The following is a 20,358-nucleotide window of genomic DNA, read 5'->3' on the forward strand; positions in this document are numbered from 1 at the left end:
AACAATAAAAAAATCAGACCTAAAGACATGCAGCAGGTAGGACAACACAAACAAGTGCACCAAGATACAAAATATAGTGTGGGGGAATTGTAGAATGTTTCTTGGGTTTTGAGGTAGCTAAAGAAGTAGGACCGTCAACAAGATTTAACCTCAATTCGTATGCTCAATCTGTTACAAAAAAAAGTGAGTGCTCAAGCCCACACCGTCTCACATCTACGCCAACTTTCATTGTCTGCACCCAGTTGTGAGAAGGAAAATGAAGTTAAATCTAGTAGACTGTGTATCCCTGCCTATCGGTCCTACATCTTATAGTTCCCCACAGTATAACGTGTTGTCTTTCCTACTGCATTTCTTTAGGCCTTATTTTTGTAGTTATCATAATATGCTTTGAACTTAAATGAATTATATAACCTTTCGATCATTTCAGACTTACAAAACACATAAATATCAATTTAATGAAAATACCTTTCCGTCAGCATTTTCCAGTTCTTCTTCTTCTTCTGTGAAGTGCATTTCCTTTCCGTCTTCTTCTACTATCTGAGAAGAATCGTTTGTTTCTTCCATTGGAATGCCTTTATTCTCAGCAGCCTTGTTTTTCTTTTTAGTAGTTGTCTTCAACTTATCAATCTTATTTTCGCCATTTTTATCTGGATCCTCCATTTCAATTTTCTCTGTCGACACTGGATCTACCATTTCAATTTCTTCTGCAATTTCTGATAAACGATAAAAATACAGAAAACTAAAACTGAAATAGGTCATTGTTTTTTAAATAATGCAAACTAATCAAAATACTTTCATCTGAATACTGAATAAAATTTTTTTTTAGAAATGGCCTTTTACATAAATAAATTTCAAGTATTTATTGACCAATGCGATTTGTATAATATATAATTAGGTTTCAATAGTTCAGAATATTTGCCCCCCAGTGGCACAGTGGTATGTCTGCCGATTCATACTCCTAGAAACCGGGTTTCGATACCCGTGGTGGGCAGAGCACAGATAGCCCCTTGTGTAGCTTTGTGCTTAATAACAAACAAACAACAACAATCAAAATATTTTTAAAATACGCATTTTTTCACGCCAAATAGCTGTTTTTTTTGCATAAATACACCTAAAAATTGACTTTCAATGACTTCCATCTTTCTTTCTTAATTGAATAACAACAAAGATGTAATTAAGTAATGATTGCCCCCACACCAAAAAAAATTAGTTGTTCTTTAGAAATTGGCAGATGTTAGTTTCTTACTTGTTGTATAATGATCCTGTCAGTCGTAAACATTTTGTACGACCGATAAAATTATCAACTTATTACTAATAGTTGTGACTGCTCTTAGAATTTGAATTAGCACCTGAACTTTAGTCTTTAATTGAAATAATCACCTATTATATCCATTATGTGGACTTCCTTTTTAACATATCATTAATGTTTTGTATAAATTCAAACAATTAATTATACAAAAGACAAATACATACACAAATACTCCAAGTAATAATAAAACAACATACCAGTGCTTCGTAATTTGGGACCTTTCTTTTTTAGCTGTTGACTGACTGACAATGCATCCTGATTTTGTGGTTCTGGTTGTTTCATATTGCTCATTGTTTCTCCATAATAAGGATGCTGCTGAAGATCATCAGTATTTTGAAAAGTTTGAGGCAAATGGTCCTTTGAAATATCACAGATTTGTTTAGATTCATGGAATGACTTTTCTTGTGATGAATCTGAAAAATGATACAAGGACATTTAGAGCAGACCGTTTTTAATAAGAGTACACATTTTTATAGTTAATTCAAATAAATAACTTATATGCATAAGTTGTATTAAACTTTCGCTTAAACATTAATGGTCTTGTATTGAAAAACGTTACCTAGTTAATGGAAAGTTTTATGAATCACACTTTGAGTTTTAAGATTTGTTGGAAATACTTTTCGTATTTAACTAAGTATCTTGTTTTATCACCAGTGGTTTCATTACATCTACTAAGTATCTTGTTTTATCACCAGTGGTTTCATTACATCTACTAAGTATCTTGTTTCATCGCCAGCGGTTTCATTACATTTACTAAGTATCTTGTTTCATTGCTAGTGGTTTCATTACATCTACTAGGTATCTTGTTTGGTCGCCAGTGGTTTCATTACATCTACTAAGTATCTTGTTTCATCGTCAGGGGTTTCATTACATATAGTAAGTACCTTGTTTCATCGCCACTGGTTTCATTACATCTACTAAGTGTTACAAAATAATGATTAGTTTAAAAAAGTAGGTCTCCTCTTAATGAACTATCCTATGATGAGTAACTTGGAAAATACAAAACTGCAAAAGTTTGGCCTTGGAAATAATGAATTAAATTAGAATTTGAACGAGCTTAAAGTTAAATGTAGTGATATTTACTTCTACAATAATTTTTATGATGTTTCCTGTTAGTAATATGTCTCTTCAAACATAAAATAGATAAAATGAAGTATTGAAGTATCTTGATCAATTTTAATATCTCAGGAACCTGCTCTAGAGATCAATTTACTTATTACAGTTTTACAATAAAAACATTTCATTAATAATTGCTACTCTCATAATTATATAACTAAATATACAGTATAACGAAAACAGACAAGACTGGACAATTTCTCGCCTCATAAAATGGATGTTAAAATAATCACATTTTTCAATCTTGATTAATAAGAAAGAAATTTTAAATTATAATAATTTACCTTATTTTCAAATACATATAAAAGAGCCTGACAATGTAAAAATCAATATATTCAGTACATTCTAAGTGTACACGTACAAGGATTGGAAGAAAACACCTTATTGATGAAGACTTAGAAGTGACAGGCCCTAGTGAGATATGTGAAAGATAAATTCTGAGAAAAAGATTTAGTCGACATCATGCATGCACAAACAGCCTGCAGTGTCCACTGTTATCCATTACACTTAACATCACTGAACGGAAAAGAATCAAAGTATTGTGAAGCCGTAGAAACATTGGGATAGAAGCCATCTTGGATCCTACTGAAATCGCAAGAACTTTCGACAGTCATTCAAAGTTACAGCCGAATAAATTCAGAAACCCTTTAAATCCTAGATATCACAAGAATTACTTTGTTACTAGTGGAAATTTTATTACTATAAACTATGCTGTAGTGTGATCTGAGGATGAAAAAACGTTAATTAGAGGCATCACTAGAACTTTCTTAAAAGCCTCCTTTGATGTTTCAATCGTCCTTTTGAAGTTACTGATCAGCATAAAAGTAAGCGTCAAGAGCTGGAAAATAAGGGCGCTCTAGGTTCATTGGCATTTTGTTAAGATTGCGCTCGAATACTTGGATCTCTTAATGGCTGTTTGCTTTCGATAGTAAACCTAATAACCTTTATCTGGTAAATAATAAAAAATGAAAAATTCCTCAAAAAAAGGAACATAATCAATATCAGAACTTTATGACAAAATCAGTTCCCAAGCTTATTACATATGTAACATAATATATAAATGCATAATGTATTACGCAAAAACTCAAAGTTAAAGTAACTGTAACATCCTCTAGGTGGCGCAACAACAAACTTATTCAAATAGAAATTATACAATTATATACAATGGTAGCAGATTCATAGATATATAATTCTGGACTAAATACACAATTTCATATTGAAAAATGGAAGAAAATTCAAAGATTATTGCCAGACCTGGAAAATTTCAAAAGATAGTTTTTCAAGTTGGCGTCAACTTCTTTTAATGCGATTGTAAAAGGTTTACGAAGTCCCATAGATCTCACATTTGATATGACATTAACTTCCCAAAAGAAAAAAACCTACCTTTTACAACATCTGAGAAAGGTGACATTCTAGTATGACTTACGCTAACATTACCTTTATTGTCTTTACACGTATTGAAGTCAGCAACAGATGCTTAAAATGACTCTTCTCAGCGTGTATTTCAGGCTTCTAGATTATATCAATTATCTCATAAAAATGAAATAAGTTAAAAATAGTTTCATGTAGCTATTCGGTTAATACTCTACCTCTACATCACACTGATAAGGAAATACAGAGTTACGAAAAACAGTTAGTGGACTGTATAGAGTTACTTAACACGAGATAAAATAGAAAAACCCGAAACTTCCCAAAACTATTCTTTAAGACAAATAACAGTAAAGATATGAGCATGAAAAATGAAGTTTTATCAAAAAATAGTACGTGGACAGTGTCCACTCACGAATCTAACATTAAAGACAATATCATTTTCATGAATTTCCAACTGCGAAAAAAATAGGATTCAAGAATCTGGCTAACCCTGGCATGTATTAATGAAGCTACATAGAGTTCAAAACATTTGCAATTCCTAAAAAAAAGCCTTTTTTATCGCTTCATAAGTGCATATTGCATTCCTAGGTACCATACTCTGTAAATTATATTTTATTTTTTCTGGGTATATGACGTATTTGTTCACACTTTCAACAGATTTATAAAATAATAAAAAGGTGTCGCTGTAACCAGGTTAGAGTTTGGGTTGTTAAATGGGCTAACAAGTTTAAAACAAAACATAAAAGTAGAATATATCCAAACAGTTACACGAGGTCTAGAAACACTGGCAATGTAATAAAAACAAATCAAAGATGATTACTATCCAAACAGTTACACGAGGTCTAAGAAACACTGGCAATGTAATAAAAACAGACCAAAGATGATTACCATCCAAACAGTTACACGAGGTCTAGAAACACTGGCAATGTAATAAAAATAGACCAAAGATGATTACCATCCAAACAGTTACACGAGGTCTAGAAACTCTGGCAATGTAATAAGAACAAACCAAAGATGATTACCATCCAAACAGTTACACATGTCTAGAAAAACTGGCAATGTAATAAAACAAACCAACAGCTGAAAACATAGTTGAAGAAACATGATCAAAGAAAGTTTTTGAAAGATTCAATATTACATAGTTCACAAGTTCTTCCTATATGCCCAGCGTTTTATGATGTCAGGAGTAGCGTATTTGCATACATACACACATGTATACATATAAAAATATAGAAAAAAAACGAAACCATAAAATCATACCCTAAATAGTTAATGCTGAAATATTTAATATGTAAATTTGTTTAATGTAAACATTGAAGTTTTCAAAATAAACAGTCGCCAGAACGACAGTATGAAACTTTTGACGAAAATTAACTTTTATTGCTTCGATTATTCATGTTTTCAAACGAGCAGTTGGATAAGGTTTACTAACTAATAGTTGGGTAGCTTAAAATGACTCACTCGGACGAGACGAAACAAGCAAAAGTTAGTGTGGATCGTCACGCGATCTCAACGTAGATAATAATATGATAATCCACTATTTTCAGTTAACAAATTATATCATTATCAAATTATGCTGTCCTGATTCTGTGTCAGCATTAGTTCCAAAAAAAGAAAAAAATCACAGACCTTAAGTATGAAGAACACGTCGTTCTTAAACATTTGAAGCGTCATAAACCAGCTGTGTGTATAGCAGGATCTTAAGTATAATTCAACTGTTTAAGAACGACGTGTACTTTCAACTGTTTAAGGACGACCTGTTCTTTATACTCAATATCCTGTTATACATACGACTTGTTTATGACGCACACAGCAGATTTGTGGTCCGTAAAGCAGGATCTTAAGTATAAAGAATAAGATGTGTGAACTGCTTGTAAATACACATGATTGATGTCATAATTCATGCACTTTATTCATGAAACATTTAATTACTTTCTTACAATATTCATACACATTTTTAGCAAATAGGTCATATCAATTTATCATAGTTAACATATTCTAGCTCCCAGTGTCTCAGCTGTAAGTCTGAGAGCTCACACCGTGAAAACCTGGTTTGATACTCGTGGTGGGCACAGCATGGATAGCCCGTTGTGTAGCACTGTGTTTAACAACAATAAAAAATCTAACGAGTTATTAACAGATTTCACACACAAATGTTGATCCATGTTGTATACTTCTGAACAGACAGTCTGTCTAAAAAGGATTAATTCGCAGATGTATACTTAGAATACCAATATTAAGATCCCGGTCATTTTCATATAGCATATTTACAATGTGTTCAATGGGTTATTTTGATACATTATTGTAAAGCTCAGTTAAATAAGTCACAGCTGTCATGACGGTTAATATCAGTCATTGCTACTTATTATTTTTCAGATCAATACAATAGGTTTTTATGACAAATTATCGTTAAGATACGTATAATATGTAATGGACTGGTAGAAATATTTCCATTACATGTTGCATCGTATTGCCGTTACAGGACAACAAAGAGTTTACGTTGGTATCCTAGAGGTCAAATACGTCAAGTTCCGCAGTTGTATGTACAATTGACATGTTGGGAAAATTGTCAAAATACGATTTCTCCTGTGTTTTTTTAGCACAGCACTTTTATGTACAGGATCAATAAAAAATCACAAGACTAGCTCTATATGTAATTCACAATACGTTTTCTCACATATTATAAAAACAATAAAACATTTCAACGTTTATCAAGGATACAGCGCCGCCGTTTACGTCCAATGCACACGTGCGTAGGATTTTTTACACAGGAAAATGTTTAAACTGAAATCATGAATACAACATAAAGTGAAGCATAAAGGGTTAGAAAATAACTAGAAAGTTAAGAAACATTTCTCTATAATAACGGAGCATATGCTAACCGGTACTCTTGTTTATGTGTGCGTTTAATAATGATAATAAAGTAGAAAAACAGCCACACAATAACAGTGATTAACATGCGACAGATCTACGAATTTAGAACATTAAAATCCGAGGTTCGATTCTACGCGGATGGTGCATGTGGCTTTGCTCTAAAACAAACAAACTTAACAAAATATCAAATCAGGTTGCTGAGTACGTATTTTGCCTAAGGCTCTATGATCTACAGAATTAGGGCGTTTTGACGTGTTCTCCACCTTTAAACTGATCACACAAGTTCTTGAAAAAATGGCGTAGGATTACTCATTACCAATCTCGCAGTTCAATTCTTAATCACTTTAACAGCAACGATAAGCGTGGTCGTATTATAATACGGTATTAAACAACAAACTACTGCCATCAGAACAACGACTTATTAATAAATCAAACTAATAGTTCAGTTTATTACGTTTTCTGTATACACACTTTACTTTTTTATTTCTTTTTAAACACAGAAAATTTATTTTTATTGAAAAGAATGACAATCTTAAAAGTAACTCGCATATAAAATTACTGTTAATACAAATGTTATTTTAATTCTAACAAAAGTTATTTCTAAAAACTTATATTGTGACTTTCATAGTTTTATAACGTAACTAACAATTACATATGTGGAATCATTAGGATATGACAAATTTATGAATGTATACGAGATCCACTACATAAGATCTTACGTATATATATATATATATATATAATGTATTTAAAAAATTAAAAATGTTATTTTATTTTGATTAAAACCCGCCCATAGCGAAGGAGATCTAGGTTACGTGACAGTTTATATGCTAAGCTTAAATAACATAAAAACAGTTGAGTTGGTTGGACTGTCTTTAGGGGCTAACAAAGAGTACTGGTTAAAGCATACCTTCACTATCGGCCATTACTCTCTACCAGTAGCCACAGTTCAGACAACGTCAAGATTAACATTTTGAGTTTTATAGTTGAAGGATATGTAACTATCAATATCAGAAAACATCGGACTAGAAAGGGGTGGACGGAAACCAGGTACTAGAGCGACTGGTGACAAAACTAACACCTGAAACAGGCACCAAATGGCTAGACATATAAACAGTAACCAAATACGTTACCATGACAACCATCCTGTACACAGAACCTGACCCGTTGTTAGATGCAGCGGATCACAAAGATACTGTGCGATCAATGAAAGATGACTTACCTGGTCTCGCATTCTCTCACCAACCACGCACTTACCTGCCAAGACCATATTTGGTACGGAAGACTATCAGTCAGCCAATAGAAAAGTGTTTTAGCAGCAATGTGCAGACTACTGTCGTTTATCATGTGGCTTTCTTAAAGTTCGCCACTTTCGTGACTTGTGAAAGAAAAGAAAAAGCCCGAGAATAGTTTTATGACTGCTATGATTATCCAAAAATTCAAAACATAAATTTAAACTTATAAAGTCTAAAACACATACTATGTAAGTTATTTGACAGTTGCCTTGAAAATAGTTTATTTGTTGTTGTATTTCTGCGCAAAGCTACACAATAGGCTATCCGCGCTCTGTCCACCGCGGAGAGTTATAACTTAACCCTAGATTTTAGCGTTGCAAGTCCGTAAAGTTACCACATGGAAAAGCTTGTCACCAGTTGTTTTTTTTGTTTTTTCGTAAACTAGTTCTTTCATGACTACGCTATATATGTAGCTCTTAATTTCCGATTGTACAAGAAAGGGAAAATTGTAAAGGCTGTCATCAAAAGTTGGGCGAAAACTGTCCATCTTTTCTAACAAGAAGAATACAAAGAAATTTAATTTTCAAATCTACAAAGTAGATTTAATGTTTATTTGCTTCTTTCAAGTGGTTATAATTCATTACAATAAAATAGTTATTGTCAAGTGTTATCCAATCTCACGGTCTGCTTTATAAAAGATTAAATCTATTGTATTACATCTACAATTTGTAAAATCAGATACCTTATTTTATGAATTAAATGGCCGAGCATGGGTCAATGGTTAGCTTGCCAGATTATTGATCTGCATAGCCATGGTTCACGTCACATTACCGTTAAAATAAAATACTCGCTATGCACGTTGAGGCTGTGATTGCTTTATATGGGTATCCTACTATTCGGTAAGGCAAGAGTTGGCGGTGGATGCGATTCACTAGTTACCTTTCCTCTATCAGTTCAAATTTATGGACGGTTAGCGCAGATAGTCTTTCGGTTGTTTGCGATGTTAGTTTGAAGCAACTTAAATACACAGTGTATGTGTAGATTTATATAACTAGGTTTATATCGTTAAGAAATGTGGCAACAATATTAAATCAATAATGATGGATAATTAATTATCCAACAACCAGAGCTTTATAAAACAGTATTTACCATCGATCTACATTATCGGAAGCCATATCCAAAATAAAATAGACAAATGATTTAAAAATTAAGTATATTCGGCAGATATCAACCGCCAAAAGAGACCAATAGCTTTCTAGCAATCTCAGTACAAGTACCTACGTGAAAACACGTGATGTTCTCAGAGAGTTTGTTTGTTTGTTTGAAGTTAAGCACAAAGCTATACAGTGGGCTATCTGTGCTCTGCCCACCACGGGCATCTCAGAAAGAGAATGTATTCATGAAATAGGTTAACAATAGCACGAAACCTGTTAGTTTCTGACGAAGGGATGAGAATATTCATTCAACACATTCACTTTGGAATAGGAAAATTTTCTTAACTTAAAGTAAAATTATAGAATATTTGCTATTAAGACTCTTTTTATAAAAATATTACAGTGTAACAAGGTACAGACAAAAATGACTCAACTCGACAAACCATTATAGGATTTTTTTTTTCTAATTTAAACTACTTCTGTCATGAGTGTTTTGTAATTTTTCAAAATTACTACATCTATTATGTCTACATGGTGTTTTATCATTAGAAAACATCCACAGGTTATCTGCTCGGCGCTCCTGTAAAGTAAATTTCCTATTTCAGAGCTCAGAAACACCGTAAGGCTGTCGATAATAATGAAAATACAGTGTTATGTACAGCACATGGTTTTGTCTTGAAGTGTGGGCATGTTTTGCTGTTCGATGTATGTTAAAATCCTGATTCTATATTATTCAAATTTTAGATATATTTCTAAAATGTGTTTGAAGTTTCACCTTTGACCACTTTAAATCATTACATTAAGGAAGTTATGCATTCCTAATTACCTCACTGGATGGTTTGTTCCATAGACTATGAAGAAAAGTGTTTGTGTGAATCAAGATTATTAGAAGTGTACTCCTTTTTGACAAATCAGAAGCATGCGCCCTTGGAAATATTTTAGTTAAATAGGCAACTTGGGTCTATTTTGATACCTTGGGAAGCCAAGATATGAGATCGGGAAAAAGATGGGATAAACAGATCAATGAAAAACAATACAAGTACTATCTTTTTTGACTATCTCCAGTTACGAAATTAATTTTAGAGCCTTTATTAGTTTATTGTTAGTCATTACTTGTGACCAGCAACTTAAATAAAGTTGTGAAAAATTGTAAACTTATCGAAATTGATGGTGGGGCCAAAGTGGGTGATGGCCCCACATATTGGAAATAAGGTGTCTTAGCTATCTCCAATATTACAATACCCATGATAAATAAGTCCTATCGTTCCACTAGTTATTGTAAAGCTACATTATCTACGCGTAGCTCTCTAGCTAACAATACCTTAACATCAAAGCAGCAGATACCATTAAATGATGTTAACAAAAACACCGCAAATACAAATTTTCCTAGTTATATGGAAAAAGGATCTCAATGACGTCAACGATTTTATCTTGTAAATTCCCTGTGTTACGTCACTGAGGGGAAAACGTGAGTCACATCTTGCTGTCTCTTAACGGTGAAATCATACGCCTTCGTAGGCCGTTCACCTGAGGTTTATATGCATACCAAATACGACGACCTCCTGGAAGGTCGTCTGTTTTTTGTTGATGTTGATAATTTTCCAGTATTAAACAACAGAAAAAACGTGTACAAAAAGAACAGGATATACAAATAGCTTATAAACGAAACGATTTAACAAGGGTTTAAAAATTACTAGAAGAACAATAGTTTGATGGAGATTTTAAAGCAAAAACACTTTTATCATTATTTTACAGTTATGTACATAGTTCTAAACACCATAACACTCGTTGTTTTACAGGACCTTGCACTTATGACTTGCCACACCCACTTATATATATATATCTATTTATCTAAATGTCAAGTAAAAGTCTGTAACCGAGTTTCAGAGATAAAAAAAAAGGTTAACATAGTAAGATCGATAGCAAAGCTTCAAACCGTTTGATTTTTGTTGGATTTTATGCAAAACAATACAAGAGCTACTTGCGCTAGCCGTCTCTAATTTTGTAGTGATAGATTAGAGTGAAGGCAGCTGATCAACAGCACTCACTCTTAGGCTATTCTTGTCAGACCGAATAGTGGGATTTGATCGTCACTCTCATAACGCACTCGTGGCTCCAGCGTGCGAAGCGCGATTTCTTCTTTTAGCAGTAACGGGACGGGAACCGCAGTTCCACAGTCCAGCACGATAACCATTTAGCCGCGCTCGACCCACTTCCAATCGAATACACGTGTATTCATTAGAAATTAAACAGAAGACAATGATGAAAATTTCATCTTCTGATCTGAAGAATTGTTATGTCACTTTTTACTTAGGGTTGGCATGGCAAGTGGTTAGGTCGCTTGACTTGCAAACTGAGGGTCGCGGGTTCGAATCCCCCTCCCACCAAAACATGCTAGCCCTTTCAGCCGTGGGGGCGTTATAATGTGACCGTCAATCCCACTATGCTTTGGTAAAAGAGTTGGCGGTGGGTGGTAATAGGAGGGAAGCTGCCTTCCCTCTAGTCTTTCACTGCTAAATTAGGGACGGCTAGCGCAGATAGCTCTGGTGTAGCTTTGCGCGAAATTCAAACGAATTAACCAAGCACTTCTTACTTATGTTTGTTTGGTCTCAAAAACAAAAACAAAAAAGGCAGGCGGAATTTTGTGAAAAATTGGAATTTACATTAATCATTTATTACTGTTACTTAGACTGTAAAATTTTGTGTTTCCACTCCATTCATGTATAATTACTTTTGAAGGTAACTCATCGTAGTTTAACTACATCCCACGTGCTTATTATCAGCCACTTTCTCGTTAAACCTTATTGAGGCGACACTTGATTTTAACTAGATGATAATGTTATCGCATGGGTCACGTACAGATAAAACTTGTCTATTAGATAAACAGAAGTACCCTACACACACAAACATACATCTGCAAGACTGATTACAAAGAATTCCAAAACGAAATACCGAATTAATCCTTAAGTATACATTATAAAGCAACTTACCCACGCGTATCTCTCTAGCCAACAATACCTTAACATCAAAGCAGCAGACACCATTAAATGATGTTGACAAAAATACCGCAAATACAAATTTTCTTAGTTTGTAACATTTCAAACGTTGCAAATACAATCCACCAAAATATATACAGATAGAAAGATCAAGTTTTTATAATATTAAAAAAAACAAAGAAAAAATAATTATAAGGCTGAATCCTTATCGTAAGTGAGTAAGAAAAATTATATCAACGTATTTAAACATTCCTAAAAATAAACAAAGGTATATTATAAAACCATCTTGCTAATTAATAAACGTTTGCTAGCAATGTTTATAACTGGATGAAAATCAAATGAGAACAATTAACTTTACAGTACAATTAGCCACAAAACTGAGAATGTAATAGAATAAATGAGATTATTCGTTTTTATTTGTTTTGTTTTTACAGTCAAGTCACACTGGGATATCTGGTTTGTACACCGCTGGGAATCAAACTCCGTATTCTAACTTTGTACGTCCGTAAACTTATCGCTGGCCCACCGGGGGACAAAATGAAGTTAATTACACGATTGGTTACTAACACGACATGAGAAAATATCAAAGTTACCAATATGAATAAATTACTTTTCAGTAAAACTTTCTTTACATTAGACATAAATATATAAAAGAGGTCTATCCGAGTAGTTAACCCTCTGAACAATCAAACACAATACAACGTATAAATATGAAGAATTCTTGCAGAATAAAATTTTATAAGATACCAAGTTATTAGCAACGTTTAGATATCTTTACATACTCAACTTTTTTCATTCTACCAAAACAAGTCAGAACCACCACACACTTGTCTCATTCTACCAAAACAAGTCAGGACCACCACACGCACTTGTCCCATTCTACCAAAACAAGTCAGGACCACCACACACTACTTGTCTCATTCCACCAAAACAAGTCAGAACCACCACACACTACTTGTCTCATTCCACCAAAACAAGTCAGAACCACCACACACTACTTGTCTCATTCTACCAAAACAAGTCAGGACCACCACACACACTTGTCTCATTCTACCAAAACAAGTCAGGACCACCACACACTACTTGTCCCATTCTACCAAAACAAGTCAGGACCACCACACACTACTTGTCCCATTCTACCAAAACAAGTCAGAACCACCACACACACTTGTCTCATTCTACCAAAACAAGTCAGAACCACCACACACACTTGTCTCATTCTACCAAAACAAGTCAGGACCACCACACACACTTGTCCCATTCTACCAAAACAAGTCAGAATCATCACTCTCTACTTGTCTCATTCTACCAAAACAAGTCAGAACCACCACACACTACTTGCCCCATTCTACCAAATCAAGTCAGAACCACCACTCTCTACTTGTCCCATTCTACCAAAACAAGTCAGGACCACCACACACTACTTGTCCCATTCTACCAAAACAAGTCAGGACCACCATACACTACTTGTCCCATTCTACCAAAACAAGTCAGGACCACCACACCTGCTTATCTCATCCTACCAAATACGCTTAACAACTATGTTAATGGATAAATGGATAAAGAAAACCTTTATTACTATCCAAAATGAAAATAGATATGAAACGTACATGGAACAACAACGTCTGTAACTAAATCTCAACTGCTACATCTATCTACAAGCTGAAGTATGCATGAAACACTATGTAAACGTTCTTCTTTAATTAAGTCTTATCCATTATGTCTCCTGTTAACTCGAGCTGTATATGTTTTTATTACTGAGCTCTATGTATATTCCTTCATATCACACAAATAGTCAATACATATTTTTCTAATACGTCAAAACTGACAAGGTGAACAGCGTATTCACTTGTGTTTTTTTTTTCTTTTGTACGGTTTCACAATATATATAAAAAATGTATAGCAACGCTGATATCAGGCTTTTGTGTCACCTTCTTCAGTTGGTTGCTATGGAAAAAGAAAAGCGAGCTAGCGTTAGTCGATGATGCATTATCACGTGCGTTGCTGATAGCTGACTAAGGCTGAAAATTGCTATAAGAGTCGTGTTTATAAAATCTCGAGACTATACATAATTTGTTACAAAACTACTATTTATGTAGTGGACTAAAAGTTAAAGTAACTTCAAACCATAAGCACTTAACCTTTACTTCATGAGTACTAAACTCATGACGTAATGACATATAAATATCCGCAACTATATACATATTATTACTCGTATAAAATTAATATGTTAATAATATAGATAGATTTTTATAGACTTTATATAAAATTTTGTGTTTAAAATTATCAATTAAACAATAACTTAAAAAGCAATACATTTGTTTGTTTTTATTAACATGAAGTTGTAATGGAGAAGGAAATTTTTTTACCCACTAATTACGCTGTCATCTAGTAGCTGACTTATGAAACAAATGTTTGAAAGTTTTTTTTACCCACTAATTACGCTGTCATCTAGTAGCTGACTTATGAAACAAATGTTTGAAAGTTTTTACCCACTAATTACGCTGTTATCTAGTAGCTGACTTATGAAACAAATGTTTGAAAGTTTTTTACCCACTAATTACGCTGTTATCTAGTAGCTGACTTATGAAACAAATGTTTGAAAGTTTTTTACTCACTAATTACGCTGTTATCTAGTAGCTGACTTATGAAACAGATGTTATACAACTTTTTTCATCACTAATAAAGTTTGGAATTAAGATTAGTACAAATATGTAAAAACAGTTTCAAACATACATAAACATATACCTGTCGTTGTCATCACGTATAAACTGCACACACCTTGTCACTCCTACATACAAAGTCCAGTTTTGAAAGCACGAAACGGAGAATTGGGAAGTTGGAAGTGAATCATTAATCAATTCGGAAGTTTCTTCGGCAGTACTAGTTTCTGATTCATACTGATTATCAACAACGCATACTCTCGCTCACAGAGATTACGTCTTGCGTTTTACAGGTCGCCTAGAGACTGTCACAAGAAAAAAGGGGGAGGGGTGCTGAGTCATGGCCCAAAGTTATCGATACCTCAGTGCACAACAAGGTTACGAAAGGATCGCATATTTTCTGCTTCTGAAGTCCTCTGAACGTCCCGAGCTTCCAGCCTCGTGCACAACGCCCTTTTGTGATTGGGCATGTGTACATCACGACATGCGATATTGTCTACTTCTCTAACCAGAAAGTGTCGTAAAGCAGCAAAAACTCACTGATTGGTTCTTGAAGCACTGAAAATTTTACAGCTATAACTTAATTTGTGACAAAAAGAAAAAGAACAGAAACCTCGAAGTAATAAAAATAAAGCTTATATAAGCTTAATGAACAACTTTGAAAAATAAAGTAACAGGTAGTAGCATCCAATTATATTTATAATAAAAATAACCTAACGGCTGGTAACATCCAATTATATTTATAATAAAAAATAACCTAACGGGTAGTAACATCCAATTATATTTATAATAAAAATAACCTAACGGGTGGTAACATCCAATTATATTTATAATAAAAATAATCTAACGGGTGGTAACATCCCATTTTACTTATAAGTTAGGATCAACTCAAACCATTCCTCAACAAATCTTAAAAAATCGTTATCAACTTTCCAACCTCATCTACGTTTAATAGCTTTATGTAGTGTCCTTGTAGTTTTTTTAGGTCACAGAACACAGTTTGGATAATGAAAATTAAAACCACTTCTAATAGACCGAAAATATTAACCAAAAGTTTAATTCTCCTTAAAACATGACGTTGTGCAGAACGTGCTTGATATGTCTTTATAACAATATTAAACGTTTATAAGAATACTATTTTTACAATCCCAGCAAGTATTTAAATATTTTATCTTTTTTTTTATTTTTTACACACTAACGATACGTAAACTCGAAATTAGGCGTTAACTTCCTTTTATATATTTGAATTTTATAACTACCTGGGTGGACTACGAATCATAAAGTTTCGAACTATTTACTATCGAGTTGTTTATAACATAGGAGATGTGATGTAAAAATTCATTAGCACAAATTTTAAGCTGTCCGGCTATTGGATATTTCAACTGCTAACAATGTTTATACACCCCAAAACTTTAATTAAAACTACAGCAGAATAATTATCCTTCTTACTTACCAGATTTATCGTTACACCCTAACCAATGTCTTTTGGCAATCGTCATTGTTATATAACGTTCACAGAATATAAGATTAAATGATTCAACCCTACAAACCGATGTACATTCTACAGGTGAAATAATCTCTTATCATAAATATGATGTACACCTGATGCTAAGCTTAGCAGGAAGTTCACATCTCTTCTTTCTTCAACAACCAGGAACCAAGCTTCCTTAGTATCCAGGAAAATCCGGTTTATAGAAGCACGTCATCCAATCAGCATCCACTTTAAGCACCGAGACAGGTACTTTAGTCTCACGTGGTTCCATAAGGATGGGCGCGCTCCAACAAAGTCTGTGGTATATTTCGTATTGGCTTTTGCGTCATTGCAACATGTTCCACGTATGAGTATTGTTACGTGTACATCAGAAATACAAGAAAGTCTCTAAGGTGTGGGGAAAACGAACTTATACGTGTGGGAAACCATGGTACCAATTATGGAAAAAATAACTTACAATAGCTTGGAAAATAAAACATTGCGGAACCTAAGAGTAAGGCAACGTTCTAGTGACGTCTTCGCCTTTTCCTGTATGATAACGATCATAAACTGCACTAAATATAAAAGTGGGGTTTCCACACCGGGCTAAACACACCTATATGAAGAAACCGAATGGAATGATAATATTAGAAATATGAATAATCGTGTCGTCATATAAGCCTCATGATCATATACATATTTCTACATATAAAATATAAATATACAAACCTATGTGTATGTGTTTTTTACGTGTTTATACAATATCCACAGAAATACATTTATAATTTACACGATGTACATAAATACACACACACTCAGTACTTTCCTCTGCAGCGATGTGACATGACGCATGGAAACAAGGAATGTCAAGTCATGTTAGGAAATGAGTTTGATTTTTAAACAGTTTGGTGGGTTTAGGACGCTGCTTCCTTTTACTATCCACATTGTAAAGCATAACCGCTTACAAAGAACTTTAACATGGGCTATGCAGCAGGCCAAAAACCGTGAAGGTGAAATAGGCTTAAAACAGCAGTTTAATAGTATTTATATCAAAACTATTAAGGCTATCTGTCGCCATCTCGAATTTTGATATGCTGACCAGAGGGAAGGTAGCCATTCAGCAACACCCTACAACCACCATCCACGCTAAGAGACCGACTGTCACTCTTATAGCGCACCCACACCTTAAAGTGCAGGATATATTTTTGGGTATGGTATAGCTTCAAACCCGGCTGGCCAGTTTTTTAATCCAGAGTTCTACCACAGGGTCAAGCTGCGCCCTAGTTCGATTAATAATAACGGGTACAGATTGAGTTTAAAAACACGCAAATAGAAAAAATTCTTTCAAAATCAAACTTGAAAGTACATTAAATAATGTATTTAAATTCACACAATAGATGTATATTGATTTTGTTTACACTCCCCTGTTTATGCAAAATCACGTTTTGTTGGATCAGCTTGGACTTGCTAGAATTATGGCCAAGCATAATTTGATCATTCTTCCCAACCTCAATATATATTGTTTTTACTTTTTTAGTAAACGCTGGTAAAAATACGTTTCATAAAGAGAGGTTATTTTGAACCAACAAATGGGAACGACTAGTTTTACGAAAACAATAAGATAGCATTTATTAGAGTACATAGATTTCTCGCCTCCTTTTCTGTCGGAAGCCAACCAAACAAATGAACGGCAAGCCGAAGCCCTCTATGGACATTTCCCTCCAGTAAGACGTGATGGAGCGGAAATACATGCCATATCGAGTAACAACAACAGTCCAGGTAGAAACTGCCTACAAGCGCGCAGCACAACGTCACCTGTTTACTACTACTACCTAGAGATCTACAGGCAAGCCTTGGTACCGTCTCTCAGTCACACAGTATACAAGCTCTTTCCTTTGCTGGATCGCATCCCATCTGAGTCGGGGGGAGAGCAACAAGTGGCATGGCGACATTGTGACTATAATGTCAGTATCCAACGACAGCCACACTGATATTTAACTTTATGCACACGATACTGGTAGTCGGTCATTGTTCAAGAGTTTCACTATCTCTCCAATGTATAATATCAATGATTTCGAATAAATCGCGGCGTTGAAGCAAATATCCTTCATCGCTTTAATCTCTAAGTGATCTTGCAATTCGTCTGTGCTCATAAACATTGTATAGACTACATACCACTGTCTCGAAACTATGTGAAGACTACATACCACTGTCTCGAAACAATGTGAACACTACATACCACTGTCTTGAAACTATGTGAAGACTACATACCACTGTCTTGAAACTATGTCAAGCTTCGTAATACTGTCTCGTTACAATGTGAAAATTACGTATCTCTGTTTCGAAACTAAGCTATTTGTCCTTTCTACTTTCTCGTGAGATAAGAGGATCTTAAGATTACGCTTTCGTTCATATTTCCTCTAATGATATTTTTAGGCAGGAAGTAATGGGAGTGCTTAAATAGAATATTAAGCACATGTTTAGATATATTCCCACGAGAGACCAGGGTGTGGTAGTCTAGGTAGTTATTAAATTATGTTGAATTTTACATACCTTCACCAATCACAAGAGAAGTTCTTCTCGGTAAGAGTGAAACAGAGAAAATTACTATGTCGTCATTTCCTTTGTACTATCCTCAGCCTTAGTTGGTTTGTCACATCCTCCGTTACAGGAGAGAGGGACTACTACTTCCATTCTACGTGGTTTTGAGGCCAAGCAGCAAAAAGAAAATAAGAGCCTGTGGCAACCAGCGAAGTGTCCCGGACGAGGTGTCACGTGACTTGATACGGATGCTGGATTGCTCTTTCAACCTCCTGTTGCTAGGACTGCGAGCTACAGGGGCAACATGCTTGATAGCACGGACGCTCGAGACACCGATCGGATAGACTGACGCTGAGTTGAAACGAAGGAAGATGTAAAGAACGTCAGCGACCTTGTTAGTGGTTGATTTTTCACGAAAAAGAGCCCATTTTTCTTTCGCTGCGTGTCCAACCGTACCAGGTTGGGTTATCGCCGCCCTTCTCGCTTGGATGGCCTCACTTCAGGCAAATTAGACATGATAGTACGTCACACATCCCTGCTAGACACTGCCGAAGCTAAAATACTAGGTTTTCTAAGAAAAAAAAACAGAAACACGTAAGTATGAAACTACCAGCACGAGTTGGAGACAAAGTTAAACACCTATCGCAAGCTTGACAAACTCCTCGTGCGAAAGATATCATCTTATTGAGATGTTACCGAGAGTTTCTAACGCTCAAGAAACGAAGTTGGACACTGACATTATAAAACACGTGTATACTCTGTACATGGGGCATCCGCAAGGGAGCACCTGCCCCCCCCCCCGAATTATCAATTTTGCGTTTCACTAGTTATAGCTTTGATATCATTTTGCCATCTCTCCCTCCCCATGTAATATATCTTATGGACGCCAATGACTATGAATAATAAATCAAGATATTTACCCACAACAAGTAACACCCATATAGCACTATTGGTTTCACTCGTAACGTGAGATACGATACACTAATAGACGTATAAACAATTTGAAAACAAATACTGAGAACGAGAAAACTTAAGAATGCTGCTCAATATGCTTATCTATTTATCCAAAACATTACAGTAAAGTTCAGGATACATTTTAGGTGCAAATATGTAATGATAAATCTAATGAGACAGCCAGAGCCGTTCAAGGTCCATGTCTATACAGAGGTAAACACGTTGTTATCAATCTCTCAACCAAGTGAAACGTTGAGCCTCGTCACGTGATAAGTAGAGTGAGACCTTGGTTAAAAAGTTTCAAAGTAGTAAAACTAACAATCTAACGAACAAATCAGTTTGAAACTCTAGTTAGTTAAAATTTTTCTGAGTTTAACTTACTTGTAACATTTAAAGGGTGTCTTTGCCGTGTGTCGCTCGCTAGCTTGCTTCTTCTAGCGTGGGCCCCTTGCTGCTTACTAAGTTTCACGGAAACAGCGCACACCTTACAGGATGCCCGTCATCCCTCACGGGCCTGTCCATTCCGCAACCACCTGTAGGGAGGATTGAAGAGGAAGTTCTGGGAAGGAGGGGCGAGTGTGCCAGAGTGGGTTATGGTAGAAAAAACAAATGTTCTCTCAAAAGACATTTCACTGCATAGAAAATGTCATGAGCAGCAATTATACGTAGTAATT

General features: G+C 34.8%; 1 protein-coding gene across 1 annotated transcript in view; it reads right to left on the reverse strand.

Moving 5' to 3' along the window:
• The window catches only part of LOC106463079 (ras-responsive element-binding protein 1-like), a 29,742-nt gene extending 9,635 nt beyond the window's left edge, over window positions 1-20,107 (reverse strand). The window contains exons 1-3 of the mRNA XM_022390486.1: window positions 20,066-20,107; window positions 1,507-1,722; window positions 466-713 (exon numbers count right to left, since the gene is read on the reverse strand). Of these exons, the coding sequence (XP_022246194.1) occupies window positions 466-713; window positions 1,507-1,600 (342 nt within the window). The 5' untranslated portion in view covers window positions 1,601-1,722; window positions 20,066-20,107. The remainder of the gene's footprint in view (window positions 1-465; window positions 714-1,506; window positions 1,723-20,065) is intronic.
• Between the last annotated feature and the right edge of the window lie 251 nt (window positions 20,108-20,358).

Source organism: Limulus polyphemus, unplaced genomic scaffold (assembly GCF_000517525.1).
Source record: "Limulus polyphemus unplaced genomic scaffold, Limulus_polyphemus-2.1.2 Scaffold1319, whole genome shotgun sequence".
Lineage (NCBI taxonomy): Eukaryota > Metazoa > Arthropoda > Merostomata > Xiphosura > Limulidae > Limulus > Limulus polyphemus.